At 49.3% G+C, this 26,239-nt stretch overlaps 1 protein-coding gene across 1 annotated transcript in view; it reads right to left on the bottom strand.

Annotated features, from left to right (window-relative positions):
- The window catches only part of LOC311216430 (scavenger receptor cysteine-rich type 1 protein M130-like), a gene marked incomplete at both ends in the record, with an annotated part of 34,553 nt that extends 9,086 nt beyond the window's left edge, over positions 1-25,467 (bottom strand). The window contains one exon of the mRNA XM_084297966.1: positions 25,341-25,467. Within this exon, the coding sequence (XP_084154092.1) occupies positions 25,341-25,467 (127 nt within the window). The remainder of the gene's footprint in view (positions 1-25,340) is intronic.
- Between the last annotated feature and the right edge of the window lie 772 nt (positions 25,468-26,239).

Genomic DNA, 26,239 nt, shown 5'->3' with positions numbered 1-26,239 from the left:
CAAGCTGTGACACAGACAGGAATTCTATCCTTTGAGGGAATCCCAAAGGTAATTCCTTCTTGAAGGGTGATGCCATCCTGAGTTGTGTCCTTGCCTATGCAGCATCTGTCAAATGGCTGATATAAGTTTCTCCTCAGAAGAAAGTCCCTATCATCTCATGATAGGCTGTCTAGAGCTGGGCTCCTCTCCACAGTTCTGACACAGAGTCTTCTCTTGCAGGGGCTCTCCAAGGGCTGCAGCCTCCTTCAGGCCACATCCACCTGTTCCCACATGGGGTCTTCCATCAGCTGCAGTGTGGAGATCTGCTCCAACATGGTGCACCACAGGTCTCATGGAGAACTTCTCCAACACCTGTAGCATCACCTCACCCTCTTTCTTCACTGGCCTTGGTGTCTGCAGGGTTGTTTTCTCTCACAGTTTCTCCATCTTCTCTCCCAGCTATTCCCTCATGTCATTTTCAACCCCTTTCTTTAAAAAGCTCTCACAGATGTACAAACAGCATTACTCATTGGCTGAGTTTTGCCAGCAGCATGTCCCCTTTGGAGCCAGCTGGAAGTGGCTCTTCTCTAAGAAGGGGCAGCTTCTGGACTCTCCTCACAGACACCAGCCCTGCAGCTGCCCCTGCTACAAAACCCTTTCCATGTATGTCCAATACAACCTCCCACCCGCAAAGTAAAATCAGAGCCCAGACAAGCAGCAGCAGACCCATGAGCTGGCAATGGCAAGGCACATCAAGGCCTTCTAGCAGAGGCAAACCCTGGGAGAACTGCTCTGAGGTTTTTTGGCTCTGCCCTCCATGGATGAGATAAAACAAGGAGGGTTTTGGCAGGGGTTGAGCTATTCCTCACTTGTGCTTAGGTGGGAGGTTAGAAACCAGCCCAGGTGTTTGTACCAAACCCAACACACCCACACACATCCCAGAGCAACAGGGACTGCACTACCACAGGCCACCTCTGCACACCTGTGCATTTCCCTACAGGACACATTGGGTGACACACACCTTGGACGTTCCAGGACCAAGGGATCTCTGCAGAGATACTGTAGCTTGGCTCAGGGCATGTGCTAAACCTGCTCTGAGCTGGAAAGCTCCCCAAAGTGCTCAGTGCAGTATTTCCAGCCTGTAGAATTCAAGTAATAGTTAAACAAGCTTTGAGAATGTGCCCCGACACCAACCTGTACAGCCATGGGCTTCCTGCTGCCTCCTCAGACCCTGAATCACAGCTGATCTCAGCAGAACATCCCCACCCATCTCCTCCTTGACTTCTGTGACCTGACCACATCCATATCATCTCACCTGCCTCCTCCAAGACCAAGCAATTGCTGTAGGACCTCTCAAGCTCTGCCCAGCCTCATGAGGTCGAACTCCTTCAGTTAGGTGACTAGACCACAGGAATGCAGGATTTGGGGATTAGGTGTTCAGGTTAAGGTTTAGGGATTAGATCTTGCCTTCCAGGGTTAGTAGTTGGGCAGAGTATTAGAGGGAGGCCTGTGTTTACTGCTTTGGGTTCTAGTCTGTGTGTAGTGTAGAGACTATGTTATTTGTTGGGATTTTCTTCAGGGCTCTGTTGAGGAATCATGTCATGGAATTCAGTGCTAAGGATGAAAGGCTGAGTAATAGGGTGAGAATTGATCTAAGAGTGTATGGTAAGGCCTTATGGATTTAGGATTTGCTAACCCACGCCAGGTGAGGTTTGAGGTTAGGAGTAAGAGTAGTGGATTCCTTGCAGAGAGAGGGATAGCATTTAGATGTAGGGGTAGGGCTTATGGTTACTGCTTAGAAATATTGCCAGGGCTTGACATGGATGTTTTCCTAGTAAGTGTTGCAGCTCACAGCCTTACCTGAACACCTCTCACCTCTTCCAGATCTTTCCTTTCTGTTAGCCAAGCCCCTCTTGTCTCCACGAGATTTCCCACCTTTACTCACCCAGCTTTCCCCTGTCCTCACAAGATACATCACCCTGTTGGGGGCAGCTTTCTGAGGGCCTTTGTGACCTCAGAGGCTCTGCCTCCATGCTGTTGGCCAGCCATGTGCTGGGACAGAAGTGACCTCACAGCCAGCATCCACAGTGCTACAAGGAGCTTTTGTGCTCAGGAGGCCTCTTCCCAGCCCAGCCCATGAAGCAGATGAGGTCATTGGCAGTGTCCTTGCTGCAGGAGATGCCCTGACACTCCCCCCCACCCCCACCCCAACTTGGCCCTGGAGCTCCTCAGGCAGCACCACTGCACACACTCAGCACACTGCTCTGCTCCCAGGACATCCCATGTCCCACACAGCCTTGCCCCAGCCCAGCACATCTGGGCTGGCCTTAGCAGCCATTCCTGCAGCCCCTGCCCATGATGCCCATAGCCACTGAGCTGGCAGTGCTGCTCTGCAAAGCGAGGGGGCTGTGGTGCATGAGGCCTTGCATTGAACTTGTGTGATTGCATCTTATTACACAGATGCTATGAGAAAGTCTTCACTGACTCACTTAAAGTGTTGTTGCACATTTATACAGCCTCCATATGAGACAGAACAGTTTCATTCATTCATAGTAATGGGGGGAATTAAAATATTTATGTAGGAATGCAATGAACACAAACAGTCATAATGACAATGAAAAGGAAAGAAGGGAAGGGAAGGGAAGGGAAGGGAAGGGAAGGGAAGGGAAGGGAAGGGAAGGGAAGGGAAGGGAAGGGAAGGGAAGGGAAGGGAAGGGAAGGGAAGGGAAGGGAAGGGAAGGGAAGGGAAGGGAAGGGAAGGGAAGGGAAGGGAAGGGAAGGGAAGGGAAGGGAAGGGAAGGGAAGGGAAGGGAAGGGAAGGGAAGGGAAGGGAAGGGAAGGGAAGGGAAGGGAAGGGAAGGGAAGGGATAAACATAAGCCTGGAAGGGGATGTACTAGGATTCATTATTGGAGAGTGAAGGGATCTTTATGAGTATTGAAAAATATCCCACATATTTGTTTCCTGACTGCAACCTTGAGCTCCTTGTTCTTCATGCTGTAGATGAGGGGGTTCACTGCTGGAGGCACCACCGAGTACAGAACTGCCAGCAAAAGGTTGAGAAATGGCAAAGAGATGGAGGGGGGCTTCAGGTAGGTAAATATAGCAGTGCTGAGAAACAGGCAGACAACAGCCACGTGAGGGAGGCATGTGGAAAATGCTTTGTGCCGGCCCTGTTGTGAGGGGATCCTCAGCACTGACCTGAAGATTTGCACATAGGACAGCACAAGGAAAACAAAACACCCAAATGATAAAAAAACACTAACCACAAGAAGCTCAATTTCCTGGAGGTAGGCATCAGTGCAGGAGAGCTTGAGGATCTGGGGAATCTCACAGAAGAACTGGTCCAGGGCATTGCCTTGGCAGAGGGGGACGGAAAAGGTATAAGCCATGTACAGCACAGCATAGAGAAAAATACTGCCCCAGGTAGCTGCTGCCATGTTGACACAAATTCTGCTGTCCATTATTTTCCCATAGTGCAGGGGTTTGCAGATGGCAATGTAGCGGTCATAGGACATGATGGTAAGGAGAGAAAACTCTGCTGTGAGAAAGACGGCAAACATAAAGACCCGGGTAGCACAACCTGCATAGGAAATGGCCCTTTTGTCCCAGAAGGAATTGGCCATGGCTTTGGGGACAGTGGTGGTAATAGTGCCCAGGTCAATGAGAGAGGTTGAGGAGGAAGAAGTACAGGGGGTGTGGAGGCGGTGGTTGCAGGCTATGGCTGTGAGGATGAGGCCGTTGCCCAGGAGGGCAGCCAGGTAGATGCCCAGGAAGAGCCCAAAGTGCAGGAGCTGCAGCTCCCGTGTGTCTGCGAATGGCAGGAGGAGGAACTCTGTTGGGAAGCTGCTGTTGGACATTTTCTGCCTCTGGGCATGGTTGGCTGTCCATGTTGGAAAAGACATAGACAATTAGGACAGGGTTTTTGAGCAAAACCCACTTCATTTCTCACAGACCCTTTGCACACCCACTTTCATTCTCCCCATCTCAGGATGGTATCGTTACAGCTACCCAGCCGGCAATCTGCTCTCTGTTGGTTGAGTGCACTGTGAGGAACCTGGAGGCTTCTTCACAGAGAGCCCCCCACTTCTGGGGAGGTTCCTGTTGGTGGATGGCCTGAGATTTGAGAAGGGAATTTGTAGCTTTGTCCATGTGGGACTAATCTCCAAGCCCAGCATTCAGAATTTATGTTGGCACCCATGGCCATCAGCCCCCGAGACAAGATCACTGGGAGGGATTCTTCTGCTTACAATCATAGAATCGTTAAGGTTGGAAAAAACCTTCAACATCATCTGGCCCAACCATTCTCCTATCACCAATATCACCCACTAAACTATGGCCTTAAGTATTACGTCCAAGCTTCCATAAAACACCCCCAGGGACGGTGACTCCAACACCTCCCTGGCAAGCCATTCCCATGCCTGAGCACTCTTTCTGGGAAAAACATTGCTCCTAATTTCCAACCTGAACCTCCCTGGTGCAACTTGAGGCAATTCCCCCTTGTCCTACTGCTGGTTATCTGCGCAAAGAGGCTGACCCTCAGCACCCCACAACTTCCTTCCAGGTTGTCGTGGTTTAACCCGGCTGGCAGCTAAACACCACGCAGCCGTTCGCTCACCCTCCCCCCTCCCTCTCTGGGATGGGGGAGAGAAATGGAAAGTGAAGCCCGTGAGTTGAGATAAAGACAGTTTAATAAGACAGGAAAATAATAATAATAATAATAATAATAATAATACAATGATGATAATAGTACTACTAATAATTATATGTACAAACAAGTGATGCACAATGCAATTGCTCACCACCCGCTGACCGATGCCCAGCTTAACCCCGAGCAGTCCGGCCCCCTCCCCCCGGCTAGCCACCCCTATATATTGTTTAGCATGACGTCAGATGGTATGGAATACCCCTTTGGCTAGTTCGGGTCACCTGTCCTGGGTCTGTCCCCTCCCAGCTCTTACTGCACCCCCAGCCTGCCTGTTGGCAGGACAGAGCAAAAGTCTGAGGTGTCCTTGGCTTGGTATAAGCACTGCTCTGCAACAATTAAAACATCGGGGTGTTATCAGCACTCTTCTCATCCTAAGCCAAAACACAGCATTCCACCAGCTACTAGGAAGAGAATTAATTCTGTTCTAACTGAAACCAGGACATCTATCCACCCCTTATTCCATACCATTTATGTCATGCTCAGGTTACACTCTTTTCCATACATTCTAATTAGTCACCTATAGTAGTCATGGTAGTGGTAACATACAGTATTATATAGCAATTAACATGGTACAATTCAGTTCATGGGCTATTCTCACCCAGTATTAAATCTCCTTGAGGTACACACCGGACCTCTCCGTTCTTTTGCATCACCCACCAAGTGTATCCAGGTCCCTGAGCGAAAACAATTCCACGAATGGGTTTGCCTTTTCCTGAGGCAGGAGTAGCCCAGACTGTTTTACCCAGCATATTTTTTACATGCACTACAGGAACTTTATCCCCATCTACAGTACGTAACAGGTTTGATTGGGCAGGTCCAGCTCGGTTGGCAGATCCCCTAGTATTGACTAGCCAGGTGGCCTTTGCCAAATGCGTATCCCAGTTTTTGAATGTCCCAGCGCCCATTGCTTTCAATGTAGTCTTTAACAGTCCATTGTATCGTTCAACTTTCCCGGAGGCTGGTGCATGATAGGGGATGTGATACACCCATTCAATACCATGTTCTTTGGCCCAAGTGTCTATAAGGTTGTTTCGGAAATGAGTTCCATTGTCTGACTCTATTCTTTCTGGGTGTCCTGGTTTCAGTTAGCACAGAATTAATTTTCTTCCTAGTAGCTGGTGGAATGCTGTGTTTTGGCTTAGAATGAGAAGAGTGCTGATAACACCCCGATGCTTTAATTGTTGCAGAGCAGTGCTTATACTAAGCCAAGGACATCTCAGCCTTTGCTCTGTCCTGCCAACGGGCAGGCTGGGGGGTGCAGTAAGAGCTGGGAGGGGACAGACCCAGGACAGGTGACCCACACTAGCCAAAGGGGTATTCCATACCATCTGACGTCATGCTAAACAATATATAGGGGTGGCTAGCCGGGGGGAGGGGGCGGGACTGCTCGGGGTTAGGCTGGGCATCGGTCAGCGGGTGGTGAGCAATTGCATTGTGCATCACTTGTTTGTACATACTATTATTACTTTCGTATTATCCCCATTGTATCATCATTATTATTATTGTTATTATTATTTTTGTTATTTTTTTTTCCTGTCTTATTAAACTGTCTTTATCTCAACTCACGGGCTTCACTTTCCATTTCTCTCCCCCGTCCCAGAGAGGGAGGGGGGAGGGTGAGCGAACGGCTGCGTGGTGTTTAGCTGCCGGTCGGGTTAAACCACGACAGTCTTTTTGGCGCCCAACGTGGGGCCCGAAAGGTTGAGATAACGGCAGATCTGATCAGAGTGTGTTAAACTAAAATTGGTGTAAGGATTAGACCTGCTTAATAGTCACTTGTCATGATGCTGATTGCTTTAATCACAACTCTGCTGCGCCTGTTTTCCAAATTGAGTATTATAGTACATTATTTTCCGTATTTGCTCTCTGTAGTGTTGTTTCTCCTCTCCGGGCCCTGGTTTCAGACCATTATGGTACTAAGTGTTATAGCAATGGCTTATGAGACGATAAGATATCTGGTCATGACTCTAACTTGGTATTTATACTCAGTAACATCGTGGACTCTGTACTTTGGAAACAGCATCTTGGGAACTATTAGCAATTATACCTATTGTTTTTCTCCATTAGAGAGTCAATCTGTGGAGGGGAAAGGGGAGGACATTTTTCCTTACTTGCTTACTCTCCCTTTCTCCTTCACCACCCCTGTATCCTCCTGGGTCACTCTCCCTTCCTCCTTCACCACCCTCTTATCCCCTGAGCTTGTCACAATAGCTCTCCAAGATATTGAATATTTCTGGAATACTCAGAATACCATAGTCTTGTTGTTCTGCCTCATGAATGCACTTCAGGTTCTGCTTAAAGTTAAACAACTACTTATGAAGCTCATCCGGAGTTCTGCCCGGAGGCAGTATAGTTGTGGGTGGCAGGGAGTATGGGTGGATATGGGCAGGCATCTAGAGCAGTTGGCACCCCCAGTGTGTTGGAAATTCACCCCTGAACAATGGCAAAATCCTCAAAAACTGGCAGAATGCTTGAAAAAAAGGTGTAATGATTCTGGCAGTTCCAAAGTAACACAAATCATTGTAACGTGCTGGGGCCTGGCTCATGCCTATCGAGCTGCCATTGATACTGCTGTCAACTTAGTGACAGACCCTGCGGCCACTCCAAACCCTGTGACAGATCCAACGGCCACTGTGACCCCTACGGTGGATTCTGCAGCCGCTCCAGTCCCAGCTCCTGCAGCCGCTCCAGTCCCAGCTCCTGCAGCCGCTCCAGTCCCAGCTCCTGCAGCTGCTCCAGTCCCAGTTCCTGCAGTCGCTCCAGTTCCAGCTCCGGCCGCTACTCCAGTCCCAGTTCCTGCAACTGCTCCAGCTCCAGCTCCTGAAGCCGCTCCAGCTCCAGCTCCTGCAGCTGCTCCAGTCCCAGTTCCTGCAGTCGCTCCAGTTCCAGCTCCGGCCGCTACTCCAGTCCCAGTTCCTGCAACTGCTCCAGTCCCAGCTTCTGAAGCCGCTCCAGCTCCAGCTCCTGAAGCCGCTCCAGCTCCAGCTCCTACTGCTGCTCCAGTCCCAGCTCCTGCAACTGCTCCAGCTCCAGCTCCAGCTCCTGTAGCCGCTACAGCTCCGGTTCCTGCAACTGCTCCAGCTCCTGTAGCCGCTCCAGCTCCTGTGGCCGTGTCAGAGAAACGAGCTGTAGCAGTGCAAGTTGACCCTGCAGAGGGCATTCCAACCCCTGTGGCAGACCCTGTAACAAAGTCAGAGAAACGAGCAGTAGCAGTGCAAGCTGCCCCTGTAGAGAAGGTGAAAATATGGTACAGAAATTCAAGTCGTTTAGAACGCAGAGAGTCTTCTGCCAATCCAGGTAAGGCTTCTGCCAAAACTAAGTATAGAGATGACGAAGATGATGACGACGCTGGGCCGTCAAGGATTCAGGAGGAGGAAGATGAGGATGCCGAAAGAGCAACAGTAACTACCCGAAGCCTAAACGAGCGCGAGCTACGAGATGTGCGAAAAGATTTTGGTCGCTGTATAGGTGAGCAGCTTGTCACCTGGCTGCTCCGGTGCTGGGACTCTGGAGCCAATTGTGTGGAATTAGACGGCAGGGAAGCCAAGCGGCTGGGATCCCTTGCTCGAGACGCCGGCATTGACAAAGCAATTGCAGATGGAGCACGACCCACCAGCCTCTGGAGGCATCTCCTCTCAGCTGTGAGGGAAAGGCATCCCTTCAAGGAAGATATTTTATGTCTACCAGGCAAGTGGACCACTATGGAGAAGGGAATCCAGTACCTGAGGGAATTAGCCGTACGGGAAGTGATTTATGAGGATCCAGACCTCAAACAAACATCCACAGATCCAGATGAAGTCAAGTGTACACGACCCATGTGGCGGAAGTTTGTACGGAGTGCACCATCATCATATGCCAGCTCATTGGCAATAATGGCCTGGAAAGAGGATGAGGAACCCACAGTGGGTGAAGCGGCTAAACAACTCCGGCAGTACGAAGAAAGTCTCTCCTCTTCCTTACAGGCCTGCGTCTCAGCTGTGGAGAAACTTTCTGAAAAGGTTCACCAACTTGACGAGAATCTATTGTCCTCCCCACCTGAACCAACCAGTGCCCACCGACCAAAGGAGAACACTTGGGAGAAACTTTCTGAAAAGGTTCACCAACTTGAAGAGAGATTATTCTCCTTCGCACCTGTACAAAGCAGTGTCTCAGCTGTCAGGGGTAGGCGTTCACCCACACAAGGAAGACGATATGGTGGGTACTCACCCCGTGCCACCCTGTGGTTTTACTTACGAGACCATGGAGAGGACATGAGAAAGTGGGATGGAAAATCTACCGCGACCCTAGAGGCACGGGTACGTGAGTTGCAAAAGAAAACAATCAGGAAAAAGGGAGTCTCCGAAAAGTTTGCTGCTCCAACTTCCAGCAGACAGTCCTTCAAACACAGAAACGAGGAAGATTCTGACCAGGATTAGGGGGGCCCTGCCTCCAGCCAGGGGGAGGAAAGGGACAATCGAGTTTATTGGACTGTGTGGATTCGATGGCCTGGCACATCACGCGCACAGAAGTATAAGGCTTTAGTAGACACCGGTGCACAATGCACTATAATGCCATCGAGCTATAAAGGACCAGAGCCCATCTATATTTGTGGAGTGACAGGGGGATCTCAGCAGTTGACTGTATTGGAGGCTGAAGTGAGTCTGACTGGGAATGAGTGGGAAAAGCACCGCATTGTGACTGGTCCGGATGCTCCATGTATCCTTGGCATAGACTATCTTAGAAGAGGATACTGCAAGGACCCAAAAGGGTTCCGGTGGGCTTTTGGTATTGCTGCCTTAGAGACAGAGGGCATTAAACAATTATCTACCTTGCCTGGTCTCTCAGAGGACCCCTCTGTTGTGGGGTTGCTGAGGGTCGAAGAACAGCAAGTGCCAATTGCTACCACAACTGTGCACCGGCGGCAATATCGCACCAACCGAGACTCCCTGATTCCCATCCATAAGCTAATTCGTCAATTGGAGAGCCAAGGAGTGATCAGCAAGACTCATTCACCTTTCAATAGTCCCATATGGCCAGTGCGAAAGTCTAATGGCGAGTGGAGACTAACAGTGGACTATCGCGGCCTGAACGAAGTCACGCCACCACTGAGTGCTGCAGTGCCGGACATGCTGGAACTTCAGTATGAACTTGAATCGAAGGCAGCCAAGTGGTACGCCACAATTGATATCGCTAATGCATTTTTCTCCATCCCTCTAGCAGCAGAGTGCAGGCCACAATTTGCCTTCACTTGGAGGGGAGTCCAATATACTTGGAATAGGCTGCCCCAGGGGTGGAAACACAGCCCTACCATTTGCCATGGGCTGATCCAGTCTGCACTAGAGCAGGGGGAAGCTCCTGAACACCTGCAGTACATCGATGACATTATTGTGTGGGGTGACACAGCAGAGGAAGTTTTCGAGAAAGGGAAGAAAATAGTCCAAATCCTTCTGAAAGCCGGTTTTGCCATAAAACAAAATAAAGTCAAAGGACCTGCACGAGAGATCCAGTTTTTAGGAATAAAATGGCAAGATGGACGTCGTCAAATCCCAATGGATGTGATCAACAAAATAACAGCTATGTCTCCACCAACTAACAAAAAAGAAACACAGACTTTCCTAGGTGTTGTGGGGTTTTGGAGAATGCACATCCCAAATTACAGTCTGATTGTAAACCCACTCTACCAAGTAACTCGCAAGAAGAATGAGTTTGAATGGGGCCCTGAACAACGACAAGCCTTTGAACAAATCAAGCAGGAAATAGTCCATGCAGTAGCCCTTGGGCCAGTTCGAACAGGACCAGATGTAAAGAATGTGCTCTACACTGCAGCCGGGGAGAACGGCCCCACCTGGAGCCTCTGGCAGAAAGAACCTGGGGAAACTCGAGGTCGGCCTCTGGGGTTTTGGAGCAGGGGATACAGAGGATCTGAGGCCCGCTATACTCCAACTGAAAAGGAGATATTGGCAGCATATGAAGGAGTTCGATCTGCTTCGGAGGTGGTCGGTACTGAAGCGCAGCTCCTCCTAGCACCCCGATTACCGGTACTAGGCTGGATGTTCAAGGGAAGGGTCCCCTCTACGCATCATGCAACTGATGCTACATGGAGCAAGTGGGTTACACTGATTACTCAGCGGGCTCGAATAGGAAACCCCAGTCGCCCAGGAATATTGGAAGTGATCATGGACTGGCCAGAAGGCAAATACTTTGGGATATCATCAGAGGAGGAGGTGGGTCGTGCTGAAGAAGCCCCACTGTACAACCAGTTGCCAGAGAATGAAAAGAAATATGCCCTGTTCACTGATGGGTCCTGTCGTATTGTGGGGAAGCATCGGAGATGGAAGGCTGCTGTATGGAGTCCTACACGACGAGTTGCAGAAGCTGCTGAGGGAGAAGGTGAATCGAGTCAGTTTGCAGAAGTGAAAGCCATTCAGCTGGCTTTAGACATTGCTGAACGAGAAAAATGGCCAGTTCTCTATCTCTACACCGATTCATGGATGGTAGCAAATGCCCTGTGGGGATGGTTACAGCAATGGAAGCAAAACAACTGGCAGCGTAGGGGCAAACCTATCTGGGCTGCTGCATTGTGGCAAGATATTGCTGCTCGGGTAGAGAACCTGGCTGTGAAAGTACGCCACGTAGATGCTCATGTGCCCAAGAATCGGGCTACTGAAGAACATCAGAACAACCAGCAGGTGGATCAGGCTGCTAAGATTGAAGTAGCTCAGGTGGACCTGGATTGGCAGCATAAAGGTGAATTATTTATAGCCCGATGGGCCCATGACACCTCAGGCCATCAAGGTAGAGATGCAACATACAGATGGGCTCGTGATCGAGGGGTGGACTTGACCATGGACGCTATAGCACAGGTTATTCATGACTGTGAAACATGTGCTGCAATCAAGCAAGCCAAACGGTCAAAGCCTCTTTGGTATGGAGGACGATGGCTGAAATAGAAATATGGAGAGGCCTGGCAGATTGATTACATCACACTCCCTCAAACTCGCAATGGCAAGCGCCACGTACTTACAATGGTGGAAGCAACCACCGGATGGCTGGAAACATATCCTGTGCCTCATGCTACCGCCCGGAACACCATCCTGGGCCTTGAAAAGCAAGTCCTATGGCGACATGGCACCCCAGAAAGAATAGAATCAGATAATGGGACTCACTTCCGAAACAACCTTATAGACACTTGGGCCAAAGAACATGGTATTGAATGGGTGTATCACATCCCCTATCATGCACCAGCCTCCGGGAAAGTTGAACGATACAATGGCCTGTTAAAGACTACCTTGAAAGCAATGGGCGCTGGGACGTTCAAAAACTGGGATACGCATTTGGCAAAGGCCACCTGGTTAGTCAATACTAGGGGATCTACCAACCGAGCTGGACCTGCCCAATCAAACCTGTTACGTACTGTAGATGGGGATAAAGTTCCTGTAGTGCATGTAAAAAATATGCTGGGTAAAACAGTCTGGGCTACTCCTGCCTCAGGAAAAGGCAAACCTATTCGTGGAATTGTTTTCGCTCAGGGACCTGGATACACTTGGTGGGTGATGCAAAAGAACGGAGAGGTCCGGTGTGTACCTCAAGGAGATTTAATACTGGGTGAGAATAGCCCATGAACTGAATTGCACCATGTTAAATAGTATATTATACTGTATGTTATCACTACCATGATTACTATAGGTGACTAATTAGAATGTATGGAAAAGAGTGTAACCTGAGCATGACATAAATGGTATGGAATAAGGGGTGGATAGATGTCCTGGTTTCAGTTAGCACAGAATTAATTTTCTTCCTAGTAGCTGGTGGAATGCTGTGTTTTGGCTTAGAATGAGAAGAGTGCTGATAACACCCCGATGCTTTAATTGTTGCAGAGCAGTGCTTATACTAAGCCAAGGACATCTCAGCCTTTGCTCTGTCCTGCCAACGGGCAGGCTGGGGGGTGCAGTAAGAGCTGGGAGGGGACAGACCCAGGACAGGTGACCCACACTAGCCAAAGGGGTATTCCATACCATCTGACGTCATGCTAAACAATATATAGGGGTGGCTAGCCGGGGGGAGGGGGCGGGACTGCTCGGGGTTAGGCTGGGCATCGGTCAGCGGGTGGTGAGCAATTGCATTGTGCATCACTTGTTTGTACATACTATTATTACTTTCGTATTATCCCCATTGTATCATCATTATTATTATTGTTATTATTATTTTTGTTATTTTTTTTTCCTGTCTTATTAAACTGTCTTTATCTCAACTCACGGGCTTCACTTTCCATTTCTCTCCCCCGTCCCAGAGAGGGAGGGGGGAGGGTGAGCGAACGGCTGCGTGGTGTTTAGCTGCCGGTCGGGTTAAACCACGACACTGGGGTACCATGTCGCCATAGGACTTGCTTTTCAAGGCCCAGGATAGTGTTCCGGGCGGTGGCATGAGGCACAGGATATGTTTCCAGCCATCCGGTGGTTGCTTCCACCATTGTAAGTACGTGGCGCTTGCCATTGCGAGTTTGAGGGAGTGTGATGTAATCAATCTGCCAGGCCTCTCCATATTTCTATTTCAGCCATCGTCCTCCATACCAAAGAGGCTTTGACCGTTTGGCTTGCTTGATTGCAGCACATGTTTCACAGTCATGAATAACCTGTGCTATAGCGTCCATGGTCAAGTCCACCCCTCGATCACGAGCCCATCTGTATGTTGCATCTCTACCTTGATGGCCTGAGGTGTCATGGGCCCATCGGGCTATAAATAATTCACCTTTATGCTGCCAATCCAGATCCACCTGAGCTACTTCAATCTTAGCAGCCCGATCCACCTGCTGGTTGTTCTGATGTTCTTCAGTAGCCCGATTCTTGGGCACATGAGCATCTACGTGACGTACTTTCACAGCCAGGTTCTCTACCCGAGCAGCAATATCTTGCCACAATGCAGCAGCCCAGATGGGTTTGCCCCTACGCTGCCAGTTGTTTTGCTTCCATTGCTGTAACCATCCCCACAGGGCATTTGCTACCATCCATGAATCGGTGTAGAGATAGAGAACTGGCCATTTTTCTCGTTCAGCAATGTCTAAAGCCAGCTGAATGGCCTTCACTTCTGCAAACTGACTCGATTCACCTTCTCCCTCAGCAGCTTCTGCAACTCGTCGTGTAGGACTCCATACAGCAGCCTTCCATCTTCGATGCTTCCCCACAATACGACAGGACCCATCAGTGAACAGGGCATATTTCTTTTCATTTTCTGGTAACTGATTGTACAGTGGGGCTTCTTCAGCACGACCCACCTCCTCCTCTGATGATATCCCAAAGTATTTACCTTCTGGCCAGTCCATAATCACTTCCAATATTCCTGGGCGACTGGGGTTTCCTATTCGAGCCCGCTGAGTAATTAGTGCAATCCACTTGCTCCATGTAGCATCAGTTGCATGATGCGTAGAGGGGACCCTTCCCTTGAACATCCAGCCTAGTACCGGTAATCGGGGTGCTAGGAGGAGCTGCGCTTCAGTACCGACTACCTCTGAAGTAGATCGAACTCCTTCATATGCTGCCAATATCTCCTTTTCAGTTGGAGTATAGCGGGCCTCAGACCCTCTGTATCCCCTGCTCCAAAACCCCAGGGGCCGACCTCGAGTTTCCCCAGGTTCTTTCTGCCAGAGGCTCCAGGTGGGGCCGTTCTCCCCGGCTGCAGTGTAGAGCACATTCTTTACATCTGGTCCTGTTCGAACTGGCCCAAGGGCTACTGCATGGACTATTTCCTGCTTAATTTGTTCAAAGGCTTGTCGTTGTTCAGGGCCCCATTCAAACTCATTCTTCTTACGGGTTACTTGGTAGAGCGGGTTTACAATCAGACTGTAATTTGGGATGTGCATTCTCCAAAACCCCACAACACCTAGGAAAGTCTGTGTTTCTTTTTTGTTAGTTGGTGGAGACATAGCTGTTATTTTGTTGATCACATCCATTGGGATTTGACGACGTCCATCTTGCCATTTTATTCCTAAAAACTGGATCTCTCGTGCAGGTCCTTTGACTTTATTTTGTTTTATGGCAAAACCGGCTTTCAGAAGGATTTGGACTATTTTCTTCCCTTTCTCAAAAACTTCCTCTGCTGTGTCACCCCACACAATAATGTCATCGATGTACTGCAGGTGTTCAGGAGCTTCCCCCTGCTCCAGCGCAGACTGGATCAGTCCATGGCAAATGGTAGGGCTGTGTTTCCACCCCTGGGGCAGTCGATTCCAAGTATATTGGACTCCCCTCCAAGTGAAAGCAAACTGTGGCCTGCACTCTGCTGCTAGAGGGATGGAGAAAAATGCATTAGCGATATCAATTGTGGCATACCACTTGGCTGCCTTCGATTCAAGTTCGTACTGAAGTTCCAGCATGTCCGGCACTGCAGCACTCAGTGGTGGCGTCACTTCGTTCAGGCCACGATAGTCCACTGTTAGTCTCCACTCGCCATTAGACTTTCGCACTGGCCATATGGGACTATTGAAAGGTGAATGAGTCTTGCTGATCACTCCTTGGCTCTCCAATTGACGAATTAGCTTATGGATGGGAATCAGGGAGTCCCGGTTAGTGCGATATTGCCGCCGGTGCACAGTTGTGGTAGCGATTGGCACTTGCTGTTCTTCGACCCTCAGCAACCCCACAACAGAGGGGTCCTCTGAGAGACCAGGCAAGGTAGAGAATTGTTTAATGCCCTCTGTCTCTAAGGCAGCTATACCAAAAGCCCACCGGAACCCTTTTGGGTCCTTGCAGTATCCTCTTCTGAGATAGTCTATGCCAAGGATACATGGAGCATCCGGGCCAGTCACAATACGGTGCTTTTCCCACTCATTCCCAGTCAGACTCACTTCAGCCTCCAATACAGTCAACTGCTGAGATCCCCCTGTCACTCCACAAATATAGATGGGCTCTGGTCCTTTATAGCTCGATGGCATTATAGTGCATTGTGCACCGGTGTCTACTAAAGCCTTATACTTCTGTGCGTCTGATGTGCCAGGCCATCGAATCCACACAGTCCAATAAACTCGATTATCCCTTTCCTCCCCCTGGCTGGAGGCAGGGCCTCCCTAATCCTGGTCGGAATCTTCTTCGTTTCTGTGTTTGAAGGACTGTCTGCTGGAAGTTGGAGCAGCAAACTTTTCAGAGAATCCCTTCTTCCTGATTGTTTTCTTTTGCAACTCACGTACCCGTGCCTCTAGGGTCGCGGTAGATTTTCCATCCCATTTTCTCATGTCCTCTCCATGGTCTCGTAAGTAAAACCACAGGGTGGCACGGGGTGAGTACCCACCATATCGTCTTCCTTGTGTGGATGAACGACTACCCCTGATAGCTGAGACACTGCTCTGTACAGGTACGGAGGAGAATAATCTCTCTTCAAGTTGGTGAACCTTTTCAGAAAGTTTCTCCACAGTGTTCTCTTTTGGTCGGTGGACACTGGTTGGTTCAGGTGGGGATGAAGATAGATTCTCTTTAAGTTGGTGGAACTCTTCAGAAAGTTTCTCCACAGCTGAGACGCAGGCCTGTAAGGAAGAGGAGAGACTTTCTTCGTACTGCCGGAGTTGTTTAGCCACTTCATCCACTGTGGGTTCCTCATCCTCTTTCCAGGCCATTATTGCCAATGAGCTGGCATATGATGATGGTGCACTCCGTACAAACTTCCGCCACATGGGTCGCGTACACCTGACTTCATCTGGATCTTTGGATGTTTGTCTGAGGTCTGGATCCTCATAAATCACTTCCCGTACGGCTAATTCCCTCAGATACTGGATTCCCTTCTCCATAGTGGTCCACTTGCCTGGTAGACATAAAAGTTCTTCCTTGAAGGGATACCTTTCCCTCACAGCTGAGAGGAGACGCCTCCAGAGGCTGTGAGATTGTGCTCCATCTGCAATTGCTTTGTCAATGCCTGCATCTCTAGCAAGGGATCCCAGTCGCTTGGCTTCCCTGCCATCTAATTCCACACAATTGGCTCCAGTGTCCCAGCATCGGAGCAGCCAGGTGACAAGCTGCTCACCTATACAGCGACCAAAATCTTTTCGTACATCTCGTAACTCACGCTCGTTTAGGCTTCGGGTAGTTACTGTGGATTTTTCGGCATCCTCATCTTCCTCCTCCTGAACCCTTGATGGCCCAGCGTCATCGTCGTCTCCGTCGTCTCTATACCTAGATTTGGCAGAAGATTCTCTGCGTTCTAAACGACCTGAATCTCTATACCATTTTTTCACCTTCTCTACAGGGGCAGCTTGCACTGCTACTGCTCGTTTCTCTGACCTTGTTACAGGGTCTGCCACAGAGGTTGGAATACCCTCCGCAGGGTCAACTTGCACTGCTACAGCTCGTTTCTCTGACCCAGCTACAGGAGCTGGAGCGGCTGCAGGAGCTGAAGCAGCTGCAGGAACCGGAGCTGGAGCAGCTGCAGGAGCTGGAACTGGAGCGGCTGCAGGAGCTTGAACTGGAGCAGCTGCAGGAACCGGAGCTGGAGCGTCTGCAGGAACTGGAGCTGGAGCGGCTGCAGGAGCTGGGACTGGGGTGGCTGCAGGAGCTGGGATTGGAGCATCTGCAGAAGCTGGGACTGGAGCGGCTGCAGAGTCCACCGTAGGGGTCACAGTGGCCGTTGGATCTGTCACGGGACTTGGAGTGGCCGCAGGGTCTGTCACTAAGTTGATAGCAGTATCCATGGCAGCTCGATAGGCATGAGCCAGGCCCCAGCATGTTACAATGATTTGTGTTACTTTGGAACTGCCAGAATCGCGACACCTTTTATTCAAGCATTCTGCCAGTTTTTGAGGATTTTGCACTTGTTCAGGGGTGAATTCCCAAAACACTGGGGGTGCCAACTGGTCTAGATGCCTGCCCATATCCTTCCATACTCCCTGCCACCCACAACTATACTGCCTCCGGGCAGATCTCCGGATGAGCTTCCTAAGTAGTTGTTTAACTTTAAGCAGAACCTGAAGTGCATTCAGGAGGCAGAACAACAGGACCATGCTGGTCTGAGTATCCCAAGGATATTCAATATCTTGGAGAGCTATTGTAATAAACTCGGAGGATAAGAGGGTGGTGAAGGAGGAAGGGAGAGTGATCAAGGAGGGTACAGGGGTGGTGAAGGAGAAAGGGAGAGTGATCAAGTAAGAAAAATTATCTTCCCCTTTCCCCTCCACAGATTGACTCCCTAATGAAAAAAGGCAACAGATACAATTGCTAATAGTTTCCAAAATACAGTTTCCAAAGTATAGAATCGAAGATGTTACTGAGTACAAATACCAGGTTAGAGTCATGGCCAGATATTTCATCATCTCATAAGCCACTGATACAACACACAGTACCATAATGGTCTGAAACCAGGGCCCAGAGAGGATAAACAACATGACAGAGAGCACATACGGAAAATAACGTGCTATAATACTCAATTTGGAAAACAGGCGCAGCACAGTTGAGATTAAAGCAATCAGCATTATGACAAGAGACTATTAAGCAGGTCTAATACTTATACCAATTTTAGTTTAACACACTCTGGTCAGATCTGCCGTTATCTCAACCTTTCGGGCCCCACGTTGGGCGCCAAAAAGACTGTCGTGGTTTAACCCGGCTGGCAGCTAAACACCACGCAGCCGTTCGCTCACCCTCCCCCCTCCCTCTCTGGGACGGGGGAGAGAAATGGAAAGTGAAGCCCGTGAGTTGAGATAAAGACAGTTTAATAAGACAGGAAAATAATAATAATAATAATAATAATAATAATAATAATAATAATAATAATAATAATAATAATAATAATACAATGATGATAATAGTACTACTAATAATTATATGTACAAACAAGTGATGCACAATGCAATTGCTCACCACCCGCTGACCGATGCCCAGCTTAACCCCGAGCAGTCCGGCCCCCTCCCCCCGGCTAGCCACCCCTATATATTGTTTAGCATGACGTCAGATGGTATGGAATACCCCTTTGGCTAGTTCGGGTCACCTGTCCTGGGTCTGTCCCCTCCCAGCTCTTACTGCACCCCCAGCCTGCCTGTTGGCAGGACAGAGCAAAAGTCTGAGGTGTCCTTGGCTTGGTATAAGCACTGCTCTGCAACAATTAAAACATCGGGGTGTTATCAGCACTCTTCTCATCCTAAGCCAAAACACAGCATTCCACCAGCTACTAGGAAGAAAATTAATTCTGTTCTAACTGAAACCAGGACACAGGTAGTTGTAGAGTCCTTCCTCTTCACCTTCTTCAGTGACCAAGTGATCGAGCCTGTAACCACTGAGACAAAACCTGTTCTCACCTCAGCCTGTTCTCTGCTCTTTCTCTCCAGGCATGAGAATTGGAGAGGGCAGGCTGGAGGAAACAACACTGTCACTGTGCTGTGTGCCCTTGGCGAATTGTACCCATCATACAGAGAGGCTGTGCAGTAGCTTCATGCTCATTCTTCAGAAGATGGGCTGTGACACGGGGTCATACTGATGCCATTCCATAGGGCTTAGCTTCTCCCACTACAACTACTCCACACCTGTGCAATGTTCTCAAACGGGTAACCATACTTGTCTTCGGGCCGATGTGAAGTGCCCTAAGGATCAGTACTTGCGAAGGCAGAGCCAGATCATTTCTCAGTCCTCTTGACTGCTCTGCCAGGAGCTCCACAGGTTAGAAGGGCCCTTTGGCACCTTGTTCCCCTGCAGACACCTCCTCTGCAGGATGCTGAGCACCAGTGTCTGATCCTCAGCTGAACTCCTCCCCACCACTCCAAGGAGCTGACACACCCAAGAGCCCCAGCTGAAGAGAAAGTCTGAAACAGGCAGAGGGAGAAGGACAAGCAGCATGACCGAGAGAGGGGAGAGACAGATGAGCAAGCAGAAAGGGGTTGCCCTGCCAAGCCATGCCTGCTGCCTGCCAGGCAGCACCATGGCAGAGCAGTGGCTCTCAGCCCATTGCTGAGCACTGGGACAGGGCACATAACAGGAAAGGAAGATCTGCCTTCTTCTGGGGCTCTGGCTACACAGGAGGCAGCTGCTACCCAGGACCCCCCAGCCCAGAGGGCAGTGGCTCTGCTGGGTGGGAGAGGAGAGCTGAGGGGGGTTGCTCAGGGACGGAACCTGCACTGCAGGGGATGGCAGGAGGTGCCTATATGTCCTCTGCAGCAGGGTTTCCCTTTGCAGTTCCCTCTCCCTGCTGATCTCTGCTGCCTGCAGCCGTTCCTGCCAGGAGCTGCTTCTCTGTCGCCACATCTGTGCCCTGCCAGTGCTCCCAGAACCCATCCCATCTGCTGTGCTCAGCTCTGCCCTTCACCCTCTCAGTGTGTGCATGTGCTGAACAGCAGGTCACAAAAGCCCTGATGAAACTGGGAAGGTGGTGCTGCTGCATTATGAAGGACTCTTGGTACTGAATGCTCTTTCTGAGGTTCCTCATAAAATCTGGGGTGACATGAAATCTCTACTCTGTACAGCTCTGTTTCCATTCCCATCCTGACGAACCAAAGCGAGGTGAAAGCACAGCTTCAGGAAAGCCTCAGACTTGACCTTCCTTTTAAGAGTCTGCTCTGACATGGTCTGGGGGTGCCATGGAGCTGTGAGCTGCCTAACCCAGGCAGAAGTCTGAAGGCATCAGCAGGACCCTGCCATGCCCGTCCCTGCCCAGGGGCCTCTTTCCACACGCAGCTTCTTCCCGCAGCACCCTGGGCAGCTTCCCAGGCAAGCTGAGTGCTGAGCCTGGCAGGCGGCAGAGGCCCTGCCCCAGCACACAGCCCCTGGGGCACAGCAGGGACCCTGCTCTGCACCACAGCCCTGGCCACCCCTGCCTGCACCCTGCCTGCACAGCCTTCAGCCAGCCCCATATGAATGAACCCCCATGTCCTGTACTTCTGACAGCTGTGCCTGGTTAACCCTGCTCTGGAGTATGTCATTTATACAGTAGAGACAATAGAGTCCTTCTGAAAGATCCCATAGGCTGTGGGAAATGTCAGCAAATCTGGAGATGGCACCAGGAACAACAGCTTCATTGCCCTGCAGCCAGAGACTTACCCTGTTCAGGGCTGTGAAGATTTCTCCCACAGTGAGCTCTCAGCATCCCCCCTCCACACTGCCTTTAACATCTCCCTCCCTTCTCTCAGCCACCCTTGTCCCCTGCAGGCAGTGTCCCCAGCCCTGCTGCGCTGTGCAGAGGAGCTGCTCCTGGGCAGAGCTATCTCTCTGTCTCACTGCCTGCTTGCCAGGAGCTCCCCTTGGGCTCAGGAGCCCAGCCCAACTCAGCAGCACAGGGAGCTCTTGACAAGTCCTTGGACCTCCAGAGGAATCAACTTTGAAACAGGCTGATGCAATCACTGATTTTTTTCTCTCAGCTGGGGATGATCACTTATTTCCAGTTGTGTGTTTTCCCCTAATTTGAAAGAAGGGTTTGGCGTGAGAGTACTCTTTTCTTGTCCCATTATGAGATCAGACACCCACAAAGTGACAGGGAGGCTGCATCCCATCTCTTCCAAATGTTTGTTGATATTAAGTGGGAAATTTTTTGACATAAACTGAAATCCCTCTGTGTACATAAGCTACACAACCAATTGCTGGCCTGCAGGATCATTGTATGCTAGAATCCTTTGGGTCTGAATGGACCTTAAAGACCATCTAGTCTCAACCCCCGTGCCATGGGCAGGGAAACTTCTCCTAGGCCAGGTTGCTCAAGGTTCCGTCCACCCTGATCTTTGGCCAGTTTGGTTAGGCTTTGGAACAGGTTGTTCAGGGACGTGGTGAAGTCACCTTCCCTGGGGATGTTTAAGGAAAGCTTCATGCCTGGGACACTGTTTTGAGCGTAATATCGATGGTTGGGTGATGGTTGATTTGGAGGTCTTTTCCAACCTTAATGGTTCTATGATTCTATGAATTGTAGGCCTCCAGGATCTAAGAACCATAGAATGCTTTGGGTTAAGGACATTAAAGACCATCTAGTTCCAGCCCCCTTTTCATGGATAGGGGCTAATCCCACGAGATCGGGTTTTTCAAGCTCTCATCCACCTTTATGTTGAACACTACCAGGGAGAGGGCATCTACAACTTCTTTGTGTAATCTTTTCCAGTGTCTCAACACCCTTTGTGTGAATAATTTCTTCCTTAGATCTGATCTAATTCTACTCTCTTTTAATTTAAAACTTGTTGTCCTAGCACTACACTCCCTGAAAAAGGGTCTTTCCAGCTCTCTCCTATTTTTCTCCATCTGTTCTGCTAAGGAGGGTGAGGGCGAGAGTGGCTGTGGGGAGCTTGGTTACCTCCTGGAGATAAAGCACAACACATCCAGAGACACAAACATGACCAACAAGTGATAAAGAAGGCAGTGAAGGGAACCAAACATGGTCAGTCACACTGGCTGGTGAGAACATGCGAGAGAGAGAAAACACTTCTTGCAGTCAGGGTATCTGATCAGGGACCTTGTCATTTGGGAAACCAAGGGAAAATGGGAAATGCTGGTAAAAGGACATGTCCTAGGAGGACAGCCTGAGGACCCTTTGGCCATCTAGTCTGGAGAAAAGAAGGCTGAGGACTGACCTCATTGCTCTCAACAACTTCCTGAGGGGGAGAAGTGTTGAAGGAGGGGATGATCTCTTCTCTCTTGTAACTGATCACACAACATGTGGGAATGGCACATAGATGCACCAGGGGACGTTCAGATGGGGCATTAGGAAATTTTTCTGTACTTTGAGGGTGATCAAACACTGGAACAGGCTTCCTAGAGACCTGGTTGATGCCCCATGTCTGTCAGTGCTCAAGAGGCATTTGGACAATACCCTCATACATAGTCTCTAATTTTTGTTTAACCCTTAAGAGGTCAGGAAGTTGGACTAGATGACCTTTGAAGGTCCCTTCCAACTGAACTATTCTGTTCTAATCACTACAGACTTGGCTAAGCCCCATTTGTGTATTGGAAGGCCACAATAATGTCTACTGGAGTCTTCTCAAGGCTAAGCAATCCTAACTTTCTCAGGCTGCCTTCACTGGAGGTGCCCTTCTTGTGCATGGCATACTTTTGTTAGCGGTGTAGTGGGCTGCAGGGAGTGCTTCAGTTAGTTGTCCTTGCTGTGCCAAAGAATCATAAAATGGCTTAGGTTGAATGGAACCTAAAAGATCTTCTTGTTCCGATGTCCGTGCCTTAAGCAGGCATGCCACCTACTAGATCAGGTTGCCCAGGGCCTTCTCCGGTTTGGCCTTGAACACCTCCAGGGACGGGGGATCCATAGTTTCTTTGCACAACCTCTTCCAGTGACTCACTATCCATGCAGTCAAGAATTTCCTCCTAACATCTAGTCTAAATCTATCCTCAGTTACTTGAAGACCTTTCCCCTTGTCCTATCATTATCAACTCGAGTAAAGAGTCCATCTCCACCCTTTTTTAAGAGCCCTTTAAGAACTGAAGGGACACAATGAGGTCTCCTCAGAGCCTTCTCTTCTCCAGACTGAACATCCCCAGCTCTCTCAGCCTTTTTTCATAGGAGAGGAGCTCCAACCCTCTGATCATCTTTGTGTCCCTCCTCTGAACTTGCTCTAACAGGTCCACATCTTTCTTGTGCTGGGGTCCCCAAACCTGAATGGAGTACTCCAGGCGGGACCTCACAAGGGCAGAGTAGAAGGGGACAATCACCTTACTCGGTCTGCTGGCCATTCCTCTTTTGATGCAGCCCACGATGCAAACTTCACAATGTTTTGCACACCCCCAACCTACATGTCATGGGGGGCAGGATGAGAAACGGAAACCCTTGATGCTGTGCAGACATGGTTCATCGATATGTGAGTATCTAATATTTAATCTAAATCTACCCTTTTTTACTTGAAAGCCTTTGCCCCTTGTCCTATCACTACATTCCCTGGTAATGAGTCCTTCCCCAAGTTTCCTGTAGGCTCCCTTTATGTACAGGAAGGTTGCTGTAAGGTATCCCCAAAGCCTTCTCTTTTCCAGTAAATAATAATGATAATGATAATGATAATGATAATGATAATGATAATGATAATGATAGTCGTCATCATCATCATCATCATCATCATAGTTCTCCCAGTCTCCTCTCTTAGCAGACGTGCTCTAGGTCATTTTTGTGGTCCTCCTCTGGTCCTGCTCTACTAAGTCCATGTGTCTACTGAGGTGAGCTGAGACATGAATAAAAAGATAGGCATTTATTTAACTATTTAAGCAACACTAGCAAAATCTGTTTTTGTCTTTTATTGGTGGTATGAAGAACATTGCAAATGGCTACACATCTGCCTGTCAATGGCAAATGGTGAATAATAAAATAATAAGTTCTGTTCTTTGTTTGTTTGTTGGTTGGTTGTTTTGTTGTTGTCGTTGCTTGTGTGCACATCTAGCTGTTAAACTGTCTTTTTTCCAGCCCACTTTTTTTTTTTTTTTTCACTTTTACCTTCAGTTCTTTTCAAAACACCCCACTAGGTAGGAGGAATGAGCTCGTAGCCCTGTGGTGCTTAGCTGCCTACCAGGTTTAATCTACCTCGCAACTTTACTGAAGTCAAAGTGTATCGATATCCACTGCTCTGCCCTCTTCTGCCAGGCCTGTTATTTCATCAGGGGCATTTCATGTCCCAGTTGGTCAAGAGTGACTTCCCCTACATGAAGATATCACAACTGCTCGTGATGATATTATTGTTGCTCCTGTGCCTGGAATAGGGTTCCAGGATGAGCTGGTCCATCACCTTTCCTGGGATGGAGTGGAGCCTAAGCAGCCTGCACTTCCCTGGGCCCTCCTCCTTGCCATTCTTGCAGCAAAGATGGACATTTGCTTTCCTCCAGTCTTGGGGCACTTCTGCTATTCACCAGGATTGATCCAAGATGACCAAGGGTGGCCTTGAAATGACATCAGCCAGCTCCTTCCACTCTCATGGGTGAATCCCATCAGGTCCAATAGAATCACAGAATCTTAGAATGGTTTGGCTTGGAATGGATTTTATACATCATCCAATTACAACCCCCCTGCCATGGGTAGGGACACCTTCCACTAGATCAGGTTGCTCAAAGCCCCATCCAATCTGGTCTTGACCAATTCCAGGGATGAGGCATCCACAACTTCTCTGGGCAATCTGTTCCAGTGCTTCACCCTCCTCAGAGCAAAACATTTCCTCCTTAAATCTAATTGAATCCTACCCTTCTTTAGGTTAAAACCATTAGTCCTTGTCCTATCACTATACTCCCTGACAAGGAGTCCCTTCCCAGCTTTTTGTAGGCTTCCTTTAGGTATTGGAGGGCTGCTATACAGTCACCCTGGAGCCCTCTCTCCTCCAGGCTGAACAACCCCAACTCCCTCCCAGCTCTCCTCTCCAATAGGAGAGGTGCTTGAGACCCTTAATCATCTTTGTGTCCCTCCTCTGCACTCATTCTAATACTTCCATGTCCTTCTTGTGCTGGGGACCCCAGAGATGAATGCAGAACCCCAAGTGAGTTCTCACAAAAGCAGAGCAGAGGGGGAGAATCACCTTCCTTCACCTGCTGGCCATGCTTTCTTTGATGTAGCCCAGGATAATGTTGTTTTTCTGTGCTGCAGGCACACATTGCTGGCTCATATTGAGCTTCTCATCCACCAGCACCCCCATGTCCTTCTCCTCAGGGCTACTTTCAATCCATTCTCTACCCAGCCTGTAAATATGTTTGGGATTGCCCCAGTCCAGATTCAGGACCTTGCACTTGGCCTGGCTGAACTTCATGAGGTTCACACAGGTCCACCTCTCAAGTCTGTCAAAGTCCTTCTGGATGGCTTCCCTTCCTTCCAGCATGTTGACTTCTCCACATAGCTTGCTGTCATAAACAAACTTGCTGAAGGTGCATTTGATCTCACTGGCCATGTCACCAACAAAGTTGTTAAACAGTGCCAGTCCAATACTGACCTGTGAGGAACACCACTCGTTACTGATCTCCACTTGGACATTGAGCCATTGACTGCAACTCTTTGAATGCAACTATCCAGCCAATGCCTTACCCACTGAGTGGTCCACTCGTCAAATCATTGTCCAGTTTAGAGACAAGGATATCATGGGGGACAGCATCAAATGATTTCCACAGTTCCAGGTAGATGATGTTAGTCCTTCCTCTATTCGCCAGTTCTGTAACCCTTTTGTAGAAATCCAGCAGATTTGTCAGATATCACCAGATTTGTCAGACAATCCATAAACTTGTATATATCCCATTTTGTCAAGTATGCCCTGACCTGATCCACTCCCTCCAAGTGCCCATGCCCCAGACCTTCCTACGTTCTCTGTGACCTGGGATTCCTCAAGGTCAGTCTTGCCAGTAATGACTGAGGTGAAGAAGGAAGTGGGTCCACATTTTCCGGAGCCTTCCTTTTGCTACCTATATACTTTCAGAAGCCCTTCTTACTGCCTTTGAAATCCTTGGCCAAGTTCAATTACAGGTAGGTTATAGCTTTCCTAAACTCACAGGATTCTTCCATGCAGATAGGTGAGGAGGCCAAAGACGGCTCTCCCGATGGTCAAGATTTTGAGCTTGCTATTTGTGAGCTACACTACCCTCCCCTCTGAATCAGCTCCACCATCTCATGGTCGCTGAAGGAAACCATGATGCAATTAGACAAATATGACTTAACTGCTCTCATGGAAA

This window comes from Netta rufina (genome assembly GCF_964035555.1).
Source record: "Netta rufina genome assembly, chromosome: 18".
NCBI lineage: Eukaryota > Metazoa > Chordata > Aves > Anseriformes > Anatidae > Netta > Netta rufina.
The sequence above is the reverse complement of the archived record's forward strand: the minus strand, read 5'-3'. Positions and strand labels throughout refer to the sequence as shown.